General features: G+C 51.1%; 1 protein-coding gene across 6 annotated transcripts in view; it reads right to left on the bottom strand.

The window, feature by feature from the left end:
• LOC143835417 (uncharacterized) overlaps nt 1-14,749 on the bottom strand; it is a 66,050-nt gene extending 51,301 nt beyond the window's left edge. Inside the window, exons 1-3 of one of the 6 annotated variants that reach the window (XR_013230132.1) lie at nt 14,101-14,749; nt 11,331-11,546; nt 10,701-10,904 (exon numbers count right to left, since the gene is read on the bottom strand). Coding sequence is in view for 1 of the 6 variants with exons in the window: in XM_077332985.1 (XP_077189100.1) it covers nt 10,701-10,904; nt 11,424-11,546; nt 13,171-13,373 (530 nt within the window). In the remaining 5 variants the exon portion in view is untranslated. Of the gene's footprint in view, nt 1-10,566; nt 10,905-11,330; nt 11,547-12,170; nt 12,424-13,170; nt 13,457-14,017; nt 14,063-14,100 lie in introns of those variants that run through there. The other 5 variants (XR_013230133.1, XR_013230134.1, XM_077332985.1 and 2 more) reach the window with 5 other exon arrangements.
• Between the last annotated feature and the right edge of the window lie 172 nt (nt 14,750-14,921).

A 14,921-nucleotide genomic window follows, 5' to 3' on the forward strand; every position in this document is an offset into this window, starting at 1 on the left:
TTGTGGGCTGAAATTCATTCCTCCGTAGAAATGGTCCAGTGGATCCAAGGCCATGGTGGCCAGCTGTACGGTCTCAGAACTGGTAGCTGGTAACAAGGTGTGTACTAAAAAGGGAGCTATGACTATTTTTGGGTCTCTGGAGTATACCTGCAGAAAGCACATTTTCAAACCACTATTTGTTGCTTTCATTTCTGTCTTTAAGAGTACACCCCCCTCCCCTCAAAGGCTCTCATTTCCTTGAGTAAGCTGGTACAACACCCCTATATATGGGCAGGCAAAACTCTAAGTACATGGAAAGGTCACATAAACCAAAGGAACACACAATGAAACTAGATCATTAAAGACAATGCACAAACAATATGTGGAGACTGGCTTTCCTAGCGTACTCCAATTTAAAATATAACCTTGTCGCTAGCCATAACTCCCTTTCTTTCTAATTGAAGGCTCTTCTGGAAGTGAACTGTTCTAGGGCTCAAGATTCCTTGGAGCGTTCGTTATCTGCATTCAAGGCAAGCAATTATAAGCAGCAGCTACATAATGGATGCCTCACTACATCAGACGCATGCACGCCTTTGTTTTCTTATTGATGCATGTCTGCATTTAGATATTTGGATCTGGTTGAATCTATGGAGGTGAGCAAATTCAGAGCAGAGTCAAGATCATGCAGTGTATTCGCTGAAAACCAAACAGTCATGCCACGTAGGCCATTTCCGCACTGGTGATTTGCCCTGGGCTCAATGTTGTTGAGAAGTGGTTTTTTTCCTCTGCTCCCCAACAGCATTGGGATGCTTTCTTCTACTAAATGGTTTGTCCTTAACTTTTCTGCAGTCTTTCCCAAACCTACTTTGCTATGATATTTTAGGAAAGCTTGCAGGGCAGCTTGGCTAGCTGCTCTCTGGGCAGGGAAAAATGGGGAGGGGAAGCTGCCACCTAAAAGCTCCATTGCTGTTGGACTTCATTTGGCAGCTGCAATGATAGGAAAACATAGCCATGTGAGAAAAGCCATCATATATTGCTTGGTTTGCAATACAGAACACAAAGCTTTGAAAGCTTTGTTTGAAAGAGACTTTACTCAGATCTCCCTTGCTCACTTCCAGGGTTGGAACCAAACATGCAGGTACAGGTGTGTGGCTCAAAAAAAAAAAATGCAAATATGTGGGTATTTTTTTTTAATCAGTGTATCAACTTTGAGTTCACCTGGATTGCTCAGGCTAGCCTAATCTTGTCAAATCTCAGAAGCTAAGCAGGCTAGTCTGTGGCTAGTATTTGGATGAGAGATCACCGAGGGATACCAGGGTCATGACATGGAGGCAGCAAACCGCAAGCCATCTTGGAATGCCACTGGCCTTGAAAGCCCTCCGAAGTTGCCCGTAAGTCAGCTGTGACTTGATAGCCAAAACAAACAAACAAAATTCTGACTAACAGTCTAAAGTCAGGTTTTTTCTTCTCTCTTTTGGCAGCATTGCCAATGTCCCCTGCATGCAAAATGTTGCTGCTTCTCCATTTTAAAACAGAAGTCTTTGTCAGTTATCAGAAGCGTGACACTTTTATTATGAGAGTGACTTCAATATAAAATATGGACACAAACATTTGGTGCAAACTAAAATCTCCTGTGCAATCGAAACTGGATTGACCCATCAGGGGAACACTGCCTCTGTGCTTAGCTGTATTGGCGAGCTGCATATGCAGGCATATTTATGACAAATTTGCACTTGGAGCATGTCACTACCGAATACCGATTTTGGTCCACTCTTGCGGCCCTTCCTGAGGTCAGGGAGAATTCTACCTAATCAAGATAGCAGAAACAGCTTAATGACCTCTCCATTTCAAAATGTACTTCTTCTGAACCCGATATTTGAGTAGCTGTGTGTGTTACAGAGAGGTATCGACTTGGATGGCTGAAAAGAAAGGATAAACCCACTTAAATCAGAATCTGGATTTGGAATAGTTTAATCCCATTGGATGGGATTAAGTCCCTCTTAAATGTAAACACTTTAGGTTCACCAAGATAAAGACCTGACCATAAGTCACACTTGAGAGCAGAGCAAGAGCTTTACAACAGATCCTGCAAACAGTTTCTTGAGCTGTGAATGGATCTATCCCAAAACATACTGGAAATGAAGCTTTGCCTTCTTTCTTCCAGCAGCTTCCTCTCCCTGAATGCTGTTGTCACCTACAAGCTTACTCTCGAAAGGAAAACAAAGACTTAAAGAAATGCAATGGGATAACTCTCGCAGATGAAGTTGTGTTGTATGTGTGCAGGTGGTGCGCTGTATTATGAAACAAGGAGTTCGCACTGGGAAATTAAATTCAAACAACTGTAACATGTTGCATTTTTCTCTCCACAGGAGTGATTTACACTCTTAAAAAAATTGATATAATATTTTTGTCTCCATTAATTAGAGACGTGTGGCTGAAAATATCAGTATATAAATATAATGGAAAATAAAGTACGGGGGCATGGGGCATCATTATTTTTAAAACGATTGTATAATTTTTGTTTTACGTTGCATGCTTTGCATGAAATCTCAGATTTCCCTTTATTTATGAATTTTCCTTTATATATGGATTATGCAGTGTAAGGCAGCTGGTATGATTCAGTTTTACTTTTTTGCAAGACAAATCGGCACATTCACTCTTTTGCAGACACTTTATGCCGGGGGAGCCAATGCCTGTTTTTATCTTCAACCTGAACCATGGCAAATGCCACCTTCCATACATTAACTGGGTCTTCTAAGGGATGAATCACAGTCTGCTTACACTGGTGTAACACCACAGACATCTACGCAGCAATTTCAGCTTAACTAGTCTAAGGATTTTTTCCATCCTTTACCATTCATAGCAAGATTTTTCAGGGAGAGGGAGGGGTTGTTTGGAGAGGACTAGTGTCCCACAACAGACACTGGGAAGACCTGGCTCCAGCCATGAAGCTCTCCTAGCCTTATCTACTACCCAGGAGAAAAATGGGATCAGTCGACCGAAGAGGGATGGGATATAAATGACAGCATTTCTATGCAGGGAAGATGGGCTATAAGTAAAGCAAATGAATATATAAAGAAATGCATGCATGGAGGAGAGGGGGGAAGAGCATCATAGAATACAATCATAGAATCATAGAGTTGGAAGGGGCCATGCAGGCCATCTAGTCCAACCCCCTGCTCAACACAGGATCAGCCGAAAGCATCATAAAGCATCCAAGAAAAGTGTGTATCCAGCCTTTGCTTGAAGACTGCCAGTGAGGGGGAGCTCACCACCTCCTTAGGCAGCCTATTCCACTGCTGAACTACTCTGACTGTGAAAATTTTTTCCCTGATATCTAGCCTATATCGTTGTACTTGTAGTTTAAACCCATTACTGCGTGTCCTCTCCTCTGCAGCCAACAGAAACAGCATCCTGCCCTCCTCCAAGTGACAACATTTCAAATACTTAAAGAGGGTTATCATGTCCCCTCTCAACCTCCTTTTCTCCAGGCTGTACATTCCCAAGTCCCTCAACCTATCTTCATAGGGCTTGGTCCCTTGGCCCCAGATCATCTTTGTTGCTCTCCTCTGTACCCTTTCCATTTTATCTACGTCCTTCTTGAAGTGAGGCCTCCAGAACTGCACACAGTACTCCAGGTGTGGTCTGACCAGTGCCGTATACAATGGGACTATGACATCTTGTGATTTTGATGCGATGCCCCTGTTGATACAGCCCAAAATGGCATTTGCCTTTTTTACCACTGCATCACACTGCATGTTTAGTTTACAATCCACAAGTACCCCAAGGTCTCGTTCACACACAGTGTTACCTAGAAGAGAGATGGTGCTTTCAGGTTCATGAAATGCCAATGTCAGTCATGGGAGCAGGAAGGAATGGGCCCTGCCCAGAACACCTAGCCTTCACCATAGAATCAGCTCTATCATTTCGCAGCATATGACACAGCGAATGATTGTTGTTGTCATTAATAATGATATTATATAGTGCATTGCTAAGCAGACTTACACCCTTCTATGACCGGACATTCAATAAGCTTAGAAGGGTGTAACAGCGTTTAGGACAGAACTATGACTGGCTGTTCCCTGTGGCACAGTATTTCTTGGGCGATGCCCACAGATCTATAGAGATGAGCAGACAGGGAGAGGTAGGCACGGGGCATGGTGTTTCTTTAGCTAGGGACCCACCCTGCTTCAGTGCAGAGAAGCAGAGCTCTTGCCTGCCTCCTGCAATGCATGCAAGGCCTTTGCCAAGGGCAGAGAGGGCCGCTGCGGGGGCTTGGCTCCCCGAGTGATGTTCCAGGACATTTCTTTCAGTGACCAGCATTGCATTTACTGGGAAAACATTCCACCAGCACTGCCTAATAACAAGAAATCAGCCAGCTTCTCTTTCCAGCATACTGGCCAATGAGTGCAAAGGTACTGGGATGAGCGATAAGCCCTGTCACTCCTTTTTCAGGTGTATCAAAATGGCATCATTCATTCATTCGCTCGTTTGTTCATTCATTCATTCAAAGGTAATCTATTGGATTGCTTGACCTGAGGGTTCCCCAATGTTTTGTGTCTTCTTAGGATGCTCCTCGTTTGTGAAGCCCCTTCTCTAAAACAGAACATCTACTTCTGGATTCAGACAAGGGCCTGGGTTGGCAAAGAACAACTGACCAGGGGGCCTTAAGCAAGTCATCCTGTCTGTCTCTCTTACTAACCTAGTGAAGAAAAGCGAAATGATGGTAAATCAATGCTCCCTGCAAGCCCCCCCTGCCAACGGAAACAATTGTGGCAAAGGGCTGCTGGTGTCCTTGCAGTTCCAGCATCCTGGCTGCCTTTCTAGCTCCTGAAGACTGCACCTAGGCGGCAGAGCCCAAGAACAGCTCAGCCATTTGCCAGAATCTATGTTACACGAGGCCGCTGGGAATGGAGCTCGAGCTGCTTCTGCGCCATCAAGCATTTCTCCCCATTATACATTTCAGAGCAGGCCCTATACCTCTCATCTGCTATTCTTAGCCCCACAACGCAGCCATCTCCAAAACACTATACAAAGGGGGGAGGGGAAGAAACCCACGGTCATCAAAATGTTAATTTAGACAATGACAAAGAGTACAGGCATTAAAAATGCATCAGCCTGTATCATTAAGGCATTATTCAGGCAAAGGAAGAAAAAAAATCTCACCAGCTAATCATATTAAACCACAGAAAGAAATACAAGTTGAAAGAGATGTTTGGCTAAGCTTCCATGTTAATGGCCCAAGCAGTTTCCAACCCCACAAGAGACTGAGCTGCTTCATAAAACAAACAAGACTTGTCCACTGCCTCTCCTTTGGAAGATGAGAACAGCGCTCTTCATCGGACAGAGGAGGTCATCTGAAGAGTTGAGCAGAAAGAGAGTTTGAACACAGGACTGGCTGTTCGAGAGACTTCTAGTCTACCACAAAACCTTGTGAATACTTGGAGTACTACTGCTGATTGCCCAGCTCCGGCCTTGATCTGGATTAGCTTTGCTTCTTAAATCATACAGTTTGAAAGGAATGTGTGTGTTTCTGATCACAGCAATAGCAAAACAATCCAAAAGGGAAATGCCCCAAACTCCTCTCCAGCTGTAATATATTGCCTACAGAAAGCAGCTATCTATTTTGGAAAAGATTTATAAGCAATTTGACTTCCCCCTCTGATCTGTTCCTGGTGGGGGAGGGGGGTTTCTTTAAAGAGAGTCATTAGGCCACTGCAAAAATGGCTTTCAGAAAATAAGGGAGTGAGATTTGCTCATTTCCTACTGGGGGTAACAAGACCTCTTGGGAATTCTTAAGTGCAATTCCGGGCCTTGTTCACCACCTACGTATGTGAAGAAGGCTGAATTATTAAACCAAGTCTGTATGATACAGCTGCACCGAGTGTAAACTTGAAGGTGTGCAAAAGACTAAAATAGGAAGCAAAGGACTCTCTTATGCCAACAGCCTCTCTTCCCTTTCTGGATGTGTGGTGTCTCCTCAATATCTATGTAACACAAGACATCAGAAGAGGCACTGACTGTGCACCTAAAAACCATTGGTTTCAGTGGACTAAGTCCGGAGTGGCCAACCACCCTGTCAATCAAGGTGGAAGTAATGATGCCTTATTTGGGGCTATTAAAGCCAAAGGAGAAGGTCAAAGAGGAGGAACCGGGTCACAGTAAGGGGCATCTCTAATAGAACTGGAATCAAGAATTCCCTTACTGCATCTCCATCTCTTACTAGTCAGCCAAGAGCTTTGGCCTTTCCCCTCAACCTCCTGCAGAAGGCCAGTTGGGAGGAGTAAAGCTGGGAGCACATGAGAGAACAATTTGGATCAGAAGCAGGTCTGACTTTTAGGCCAACACCGTGAAGCTATTAAGGCAACAAAGCTGGGTCTCACACAAAGTCACCCAGATACACTAAGTACGTTATGACATTACTGCTTGATTTCTGACAATCCTGACCATGACCAGCCCAAGAAATGACACACTCCCATTACATCCTTTCTTGTGCTCCTCTCCCTCTCCTTATCTATATCCTTCACCTTGTCCACTGCTAATATTTCGATTGCAAGCAAATCTGTGTTTAAGTCACTCTAACAATAGGCACTGTAAGAAGAAGAAGAAGAAGTCCATCTAGGTCAGCAGTCTAGTTTCAGTAGATGCCCCTGGGGAATAAAAGGGAAAAGTGCATGTGGCAATGTTTTTTCTATGCTGCTGATCCCCTTAATTTGATAATCAGAGAACATGATAATCAGAGGCCTACATGAGGCAGAGCCACCATAATAGTAGTACAGGCAGGAAGAGAGAGCAAAAGGAGGGCTTGGGGTGTGGGGAGTGAGGTCACTTCTGAGGTCGTGGTACAGGGGGTGGCCTGCTGGCCACTTCTAGGGCTCCTTGAAGTCTGAAAAATTATTTCAGGGGCTCCTCCATGGTCAAAAGGTTGAAAAAGGCTGATCTAGAGTAAGAACAGCATTATGAAGTGGTCCTTCCTCCTTATGACTAATAGCTATGGTCATATATTTCTCTAATCTTTGCCAAAATAGTCCTTTACACTGACAGCCATGACTTTAGACAGGTCATTTTCAAAGAGAAAGAAAAGTGGAATGACACACCCCACAGCTCCTTGCCTTCTTGAAAAAGCCAGTATATTTTCTGAGGATGCTCGCCCACTCTGTATTCCACAGATCTCCCCATCTAAACAATGGAGAGCTCTGGCACATCTGGATTTGAAAACCATAGTAATACAACCCTCTGACAATACAGCTATCTATCATTGTCCATTGTCTCCCCCCCCCCCCACACACACCCAAGGATAGGCTAACTCTAGGCTTCTAAACTGACAAAGGAAAGAAATGAATTGCTGTTCGGAGGCTATTTAATTTACTGTCGCCAACAGCATGGCTATATTTCATATGGGTGGGGGGAGCTTCCCAGTGGTCGGCCACTGACACTTCACAGTCTGAGATACTAACTCCTGGGTTTGAGGACCTTGTGTTTTTGAGCTTCCGGAGCTTTTCACAGTATTTCTGAGTATGTCTTTAAGCCGTTTGGTGAGCCTAAAAGTGGTAAAGTGGGATGTAATGGATCAGTAAATAAAAATAAATGAGGAGGAGGAACCTGAGGGCTCCCCCGAGGCATAACCACTCCTCTGGCCTTAGCCAAGTCTTGGCAAAATGGCCGCCATTCAGAAGACCCACCCAACCCCTCTGCGATAGCTCTGGTGCAGCCAACACAGCACTGCGGGTGCTGCCGGCGGGCCTCCCTCCCTCTTTCTGCGCCTCTCACCCTGGACGTTTCCACTGCCCCCACGTGCCAAGAGGAAGGTTCCAGCACTCTCAATTTTCCATGAAGACTCCCCTAAATTCATCTCAACATTTCCTGGAGGGATTACTTGGGAGGGGGGAGGGAGATGAGGTTTTTACTCCCCCCTCCCCAGATTACAAAAGGGGGGAAGCCCCTGTGTAAGCAGTTGGCCTCTTTATTCGCCCCTTAACTTGCGCATCCAACAGAGCTGTTGAAACAGTGCTGTGTGGTCCATCCCAGAAATCTCACAGCCTTCCCTACAGCCTGAAGGAACCGGGAGGGTGAGCAAGTGGAGAGAACAGGAAGCAAATCCTTGCCCGCCACTAGCAGCTATGGAGACCGTGACCCCACCATCCGGCGAAAGAAAGAAAGAAAGAAAGAAAGAAAGAAAGAAAGAAAGAAAGAAAGAAAGAAAGAAAGAAAGAAAGAAAGAAAGAGCCCTCTTGCCTCCCGCCCACCCCCGGCCTTCCTAGGTCAATTGAGTGCCTCGGGGCGGGGACTGTTCTCGCTCGCCCCCTGCACAGCACGCGAGAAGCCCCGCGGTGTCGCTGAAGAGAAAGCGCCCTTCGCAAGGGCCACGTTCCGAGCGAAGAGGCGGCGGAGGGAAGGGGCTTCCGCCGGCTGTCCCAAAACAAAAGGCCGCACGCGTTGAGAGCCGGAGGGTTCGGATTGAGCAACGGGACGGCGGGCCTTTGTTCCGGGGCAAACTCCTGGCCGCCAAGGCCGGCATGCCCGCGGCTGCTCTCGAGGCCGCGGCGGGAAACAATAGCGCGGAGAAGGCCGCCGCCCGCCCGCCCGCCCGCCCGCCCCCCCCGGTGGCTCGCCCAGGCCTCTCGGGAAGTTTGGCCCTCGCCCGGGGTCCCTCGCAGGGCTTCTCCGGACGCCGCCTCCCTCGCCCGTGCGCAGGCTCCAGCGGCGCTTCTCGCTAAGAGCCCCACGCCTTTGCCCTGCGGCTCTTCGGCCCTGATCCGCCCCGGAGGTCCCGGAAGGCCAGCCCACCGCGCCTCCAGAGTCAGGCCGAGCCCAGCAGGGAAGAGGGGCGGGGGATGCGCCGATGGGCGACGCCTCCACCTCTGGAGCGCTGGGCGCGGGGAAGGGGAGGCCCTGGACCTGGAAAGGGCGGCGGGCGGGGGGGGGGGGCAGGCCCGGCGCCAGCAGCCACTGGTCCAGAGGGTCGGGGCGGGCAATTCAACTGCTGGGGGGGGGAGTTTGGGAGAGTTGGGGTGTGTGTGTGTCTGTGTGCCCCCGCGCTTAACAACAAGCCACTCTTCCTGCTAGTCCGGATTAATTGCCCCCCTCCCCCCCTCCCGGCGATTCCCAGGCCCCAGAGGAGACCATCGTGCCCGTGAGGGTCGGGGCGGTAGGGGTGGGGGTGGGGGCTTCTTCCCCGAAGCAGTGCCATTGCTCCGGGGCCTGCGGGAGCCGGTTTGGACGGAGAGGGAAAGTCGCCTTCCCTCCCCGTCGAAAGCGCCCCGTCCAGATTTCTGGGGCCCGTCTTCCTGCCTCTTGGCGGCTCCCCCCCCCCCCCCAATGCCTGCGGCCTGGGAAGCCCCAGGGCCTCGCTCGAGGACAGCGGGCAAGGGTTCGTGGGATGCAAGGAGACCCTCAAGCCAGAAGACTGGAGCGCCGGAGCTGTCCAGCCCGCTGTCCCCAGGCAAGCCAGCAAGCCAGCGGGAGCGGGAGCTCCTTTGCCCGTCCCAAGCGCTCTCTAGGGCGACGCATCTCTCTTGGCCAGAGCCGAGCATTTCTTGCCAGGGAGATGGGGCTCTGCGGCTGCCAGCCCTCGGGAGGAAGCGCTACTAGGAGAAAGCCCTCAGGAACTGACTTCGGCCCGCAGGGCGGTAATCCCAAAAGCTCTCCCGTGGGAAGAAGCCGCTCAGAAGAGGGCCTGCTGGATCCGGCGTAGATCCAGTCCCGTTCAGTGGGACTTGGAGCGGAAACCCAACGCTCAATTTGCCTAGGAGGAAAGGTGTTTAGCCTGGCGGTGTTCCGAGGGAGCTTGCTTAGGATCGGGCCTCCCGGCTGTTGGAATCTTACTAGGGATCAAGCTCACTTAAACCAAATGAGATTTACTTCCGAGCAAGCGTGCTTCATTCGCCTTTCGCAGGGACCCGCAGGTTTCCGTCTTTCAGACTTAGGCAAGGAACCCATTTGGGCTGAAAAGGCGAAATGTTACCCGAAAAGAAGCCGGCTTGCCAGGGCCTCAAGCGCTGCAATGCCTCAAATTCGGCATTGTTCCTATCGGACACGCAGACTTCAGTTTGTTTCCAAAATCCAGCAGAGCAAGCAGAGTGGGAACTAGGGTACAAATGTTGCATCGGTTACACTTGAACACTCAGTCGGCTAGTCCTCATTGGCGTGTATCCCCATTTCCGCCACTTACACAAAAATCACGCCCTTGCAATCCGGGTGTCATGGAATCCCGACGAAATTCCCCATCCTCCCAACCTCTTAAAGCGGATTAGCATCCCCACCGTTGACACTCTGGTTTCCGAGGCGATCGGAATGAGTACAGGATGGGTGTGTGTGTGTGTGGGGGGGGGGGGGGTGTCCAGTAATCCGCATTAAGCAAGAATCAAGGGGAAATCCGGAGTCAAGCTCAGAAGGCAGCACCGCCCAGACATTTCTCCGCAGTACTCCGGAGTGGGAAGCTGCCAGGAGTCAACCCCGCCCCAAATGAGGTCTTGAGTCCTGGGAGGTGGCGAGGTACAACGGAAGGGAGGAAGGAGAGAACAAAAACAGAGGAGGAGAGAAATTGAGAGAAGGAGAGAGAGAGAGAGAGAGAGAGAGAGGCGCTACCTTGGCAACTAGAGGCGATTAGGAAGCCAACGGGGAGGGCCGTCGCTGCCCACCTGCCTGCCGCAAGTACTCTCCTCGACTACGCGTATTCTTAAGCAATAACAACGTAATCCGTATTATCCACCCAAGAATACCCGTCACCGAAGAGAGTCAGAGAGCTGGTGCTGGTGCCGGTGGCTGCTGGTCGAGGCGAAGAGGGTGTGGGGGCGCCGCACGCCCCGCTGCGCCAATAAATCCACAACGGTACGTCCCGGAGGAAAGGAGAATCCAAGCGAGCAGTCGGCCGGCCGGCCCGCGGCGGTGGGTGGCTCCCAAATCCCAGCTGGACTCCCCGGGGCCTGCCAAGGCAAAGGAGAAGAGGCGGCCGTCAAGCAGAGAGCGGCAGCGGGGCAGCCCCCACCCCGGCCCAGGAGGGGTCGGCCGAGACCCAGGCAGGCAGGCAGGCAGGCACACGCCACTCACACGCAGGCATGCCCGCCACGGTCCACACACGCACTCGCCGGGCGGCCCGGTTCACACGAGACACTGGCCCGGGTTGACACAAAGGCGCCGCTGCTGCAAGCCGTCCGTCCACCGCGGCACGAAGCTTCGGGCAGACCGCGCCCCGCGCGACTGAGGCAGCCCCCGCCTAGGGAGACACATGCGCCACGCGGGCCACCACAGACCCCCACACCGCTCAGTCATCCGCATCCAACACGAAGGGGGGCAAGACAGACGCGGCATCTGCAGACACAGACGGGACACGCATGCGGCCACCTGCATACCTCCGAGCACAGCCCAGCCGGCCGGCCAGCCCTTGGGGGCTCCGTCCTCGCCTCCCCTCCTCCTCCGCCTAGTCCAGGGACGGCGACGCGTACCTCGGCCAGCTCCAGCTGTCTTCCTGCGGGGCTTGCCGGCCGTCCCAGCCCCTCTTGGAGTCCGGGGCGGGGGCGGGGCGGGCGGATCGCTTGAACGGCTCTTCGCCGCGGACGCAGAGAAGCCTGTAGAAGAGATGCACAGTTAATCACACACATCTTACCAAGCTGTTTGCTTGGGGGCACAGGGGACGAGGGTGCCGCTCAGATGAAGACACAGCCTGCCACCCAGGCGCGGGGAGATGTCCCGGCTCACAGAGAAACACCCTCCGACGTTGCCACCGACTCAAAGGCGCCCCTGGAGCGGTCAGAGAAGAGACGCCCGTAGACCCCAGGCCCCTCCGAGGCTTTACAGCCCAAGGCAAGCGCAGCTTCCACGTCACAAAGTATTCCATTCCCTTTCACACGTGCCCTGCTGGGTCCGAGCTGCGAGGTGGAGTGGCTTCCCCTAAGGCGCCGTTTCCGATATCGCCTGATGCACGCCTGAAAGCACATCCCGCGGACTGTTCGGCGCAGCTTACAGTGTGAACCAGCGCATCTCCAACGTGAAAGCATAACGGACCCCCTACTTTCCCCCTCCCTCTCCCATCGCAGGATTCCAAGCTCCTGTCCACGTTAGTTTTCAAAAGTTTTATTTTCCAAACCTTCACGCAAGACTGCGTTTATCACGCACCCACTATGAATGTTCTCTAATCAAAGCTTCCGAGCCCTGCTAGAAAAGGCTTTGTTTGGAAGACCCGTGGTAGTTACCCTTTAAGACGAAGAAGCAAAATCTCTCAAGCAGCAGTTAAGTTTGGGCTACAAGTCCCTCATTCTGCTCCGCCTGGGCTGCACAACACAAAAGGAGCGGAGTTAAATGCCTGGGTGTGGAGTGGGCTCTGGTCCCCCAAGCAAGCTTCATGGCGAGGCATCTGCTCAGCCGGTGAGCTCTGTAACTGACCAGCTTGTAGATCAGATTGCAAGTGACATTCACGCAAGATGCTCGCGTTTATTCTTGCCAGATCCCTCCTTTAGTATCTGCGCTTGCCTTGATACCAGATCGCGGCACAAAATGCCCCCAAGAAAGTCTGCGTTTAAAATCCTACGAAGCCAGTTTCTCCCACTTCGATCATTTAAAAATACATCATGAATAATAATTTTAACACCCACACCCACACGGGCACACACACGCACACACACACACACACGCAACTTCCTTCCATTTTGTTCAGCTTTCAGCCACGTTTCTAACCCTCCTGAGAGTAGCAGGCTGTTGCCGTCTTAGAAAATAACAGTAATAAAAGCGCATATCAGATTCCTCTCCCTGCACTGTGTAGGACTGAAGACTGACTGACACACTATAGACAGCCTAGGAGGAGGAAAAACGACCGATGCTCTGTCCTCCTCTTGAACTCTCAGCCACAAAACCAGTTTGAGAAAAGTCAACACGCATATCAGTTTGTGAAGATAAGACGCAGCTCATTTCGCCAGCCTGATTAAAAAAAAACACACACACCCTGCATGCCTGGGGTACATCTCGCATTGTAGGGCGCTTAGCCTTGACATCCAAACTTTTCCAAAGAGCTTTCTCAGCATTATACATAAGAAAAAACCCAGAGACAGCCACATGCAAAGCCTACACATGCACGCTGGCAATTTCCTCCCCGGGCTGCGAAATAAACCCTCCCGCCCCCTCCCTGGGTATCAAGCGCCCCTTTCGAAACTTGCTAGTACAGTCGCGCCCCGTTTACCGCTTCAATGCAGTGATTACCGTGAACGGCCCTCCTGCTGGAGAGCACCTTCCAAAATGGGCGAACACAGTTCAGCACCGGGGACGAGTGGACAGCTCCATCCTCCCCGCTGCTCTGAGAGAGATCTGGCGAGCTTCAAGCCGAACCGCGGCAGCGCCGTTGCGAGAGCAGGATGACTGACGGGAGCCCCATTTCCTACCAGACCGCTCGCCTCTGGGCGCATATTCCATTCAACCCTCCTCAAACTGGCTCTATCTCCACCCCACCCCTAAACGCGAGCTCTCTCGCTCTCTCTCTCTCTGTCTCTCTCTCTCACACACGTACACGCGCACGCACACGCGCGCACACACACACACACACACTCCATGCAACAACAGGAACAAACCCTAGTGTTCTCGCCCGCGCTTTGTTGCTGCTTCTACACCTTTTGCAGCTTGTGGTGCCTGGAGCGACGCTCGGCATCAGCATTAACTACCTTTGTTCATGGAAAGCCATGTTGATTAGAATCTTCCTCCCTACCTACCGTAATAACTGGAGGGACTGAGCCCTTCCAAACCTACGGTTCAGAATACTAGAAAGCAAGGTGCTCCTAAAATGCCAAATATTCCTCTGTGGGGGTAGGGGTGCCGGTGGGTGGGGTGGTGGGGGTGGGGGTGAGGGAGGCACGGAAAGCAAAGGGTAAGCCACAACCAGCGAGGGGAAATATAGCTTTAAAGCAGTGCCGCTAAGGTAGACATACAGAACAGAAATGCTGTTAATACGAACCGGGAGTACTATGACTTATATGAACTCTGAACTAAACAAGATGGGGTGGAAACGCAGGGAGAGGGTTAACCACTGAAATGTTTATCTTGATTAAAGTGCTACCTTCCTTTCAAAAGCTGAGAATCACTCCTCGCCACTTCCTCCCCATGCAGTTCCCAGAAATCCACCTCGGTTGAAGTGCTTACCCTTTAAATCCCGGTTGCAAGCCGAACTCCAACTGTGTGTAAAACCCAGGGAGTCATCTGATGAGCCAGGGAAACAGACTCTGGGCAGCAGAAAGCTGCTTTTCTGCCCCCTTCTTCCCTCCTGGTGCCGGATTATAGTGTTAACAAGCCCTGGGAAAGGGACCTCGGCGCCTCTAGCTGGCTTTGTGTGTGCTCCGCTGCCTTCCCACCTCGGCGGATGCTGGTGCACTCCAAGTCCCCGGCGATCGCCTTTCAGATGCTGCGGGCTTCCAGAAAAGAAGTGATGGTGGGGGTGGGAGGGAGGGAGAGAAGAGGAGGGAGAGAGGGAGCGAGAGAGGGAAGGAGAGAGGGGAGAAAAAAAATCGCCTAATGCAATCAAATCGATCTGATCCACACCATCTGTCGCCTGCCACTACACACAAACGTTAAAATAAGGAAAAACGGGAGTCTCTGACAGCTCAGGAAAGGCTGGTCTTGCCGAGTTCATTTTGAACAGCGCTTAATTGGGGGTGGCCAGCACACAGTCGCCGGAGCGGCTGTTAAGCCATCAAGCGCTGGATCCCAAACATGCTAATGGTAGATTAATTGAGGAAGATCTGACGTGCAGGCTTCAGAAGGCTCTTATTCATGACTTCCCAATGGGAAAGGACCGGTGCCGGGTGGGAAGATGGTAAACGTGCAATCCCAAAAAAGAAAGGGGGGGGGGGCTCTGCTAAGAAAAATGGCTCTGTGTTCCCAGCCATTCTCTCTGATACCAAACATGTGCGAAGCTGAACCGTTTAGCAGGTTGGGCTGGGGGGGGGGTGTTCTTGACCAGAGCA

Source organism: Paroedura picta, chromosome 4 (assembly GCF_049243985.1).
Source record: "Paroedura picta isolate Pp20150507F chromosome 4, Ppicta_v3.0, whole genome shotgun sequence".
NCBI classification, from domain to species: domain Eukaryota; kingdom Metazoa; phylum Chordata; class Lepidosauria; order Squamata; family Gekkonidae; genus Paroedura; species Paroedura picta.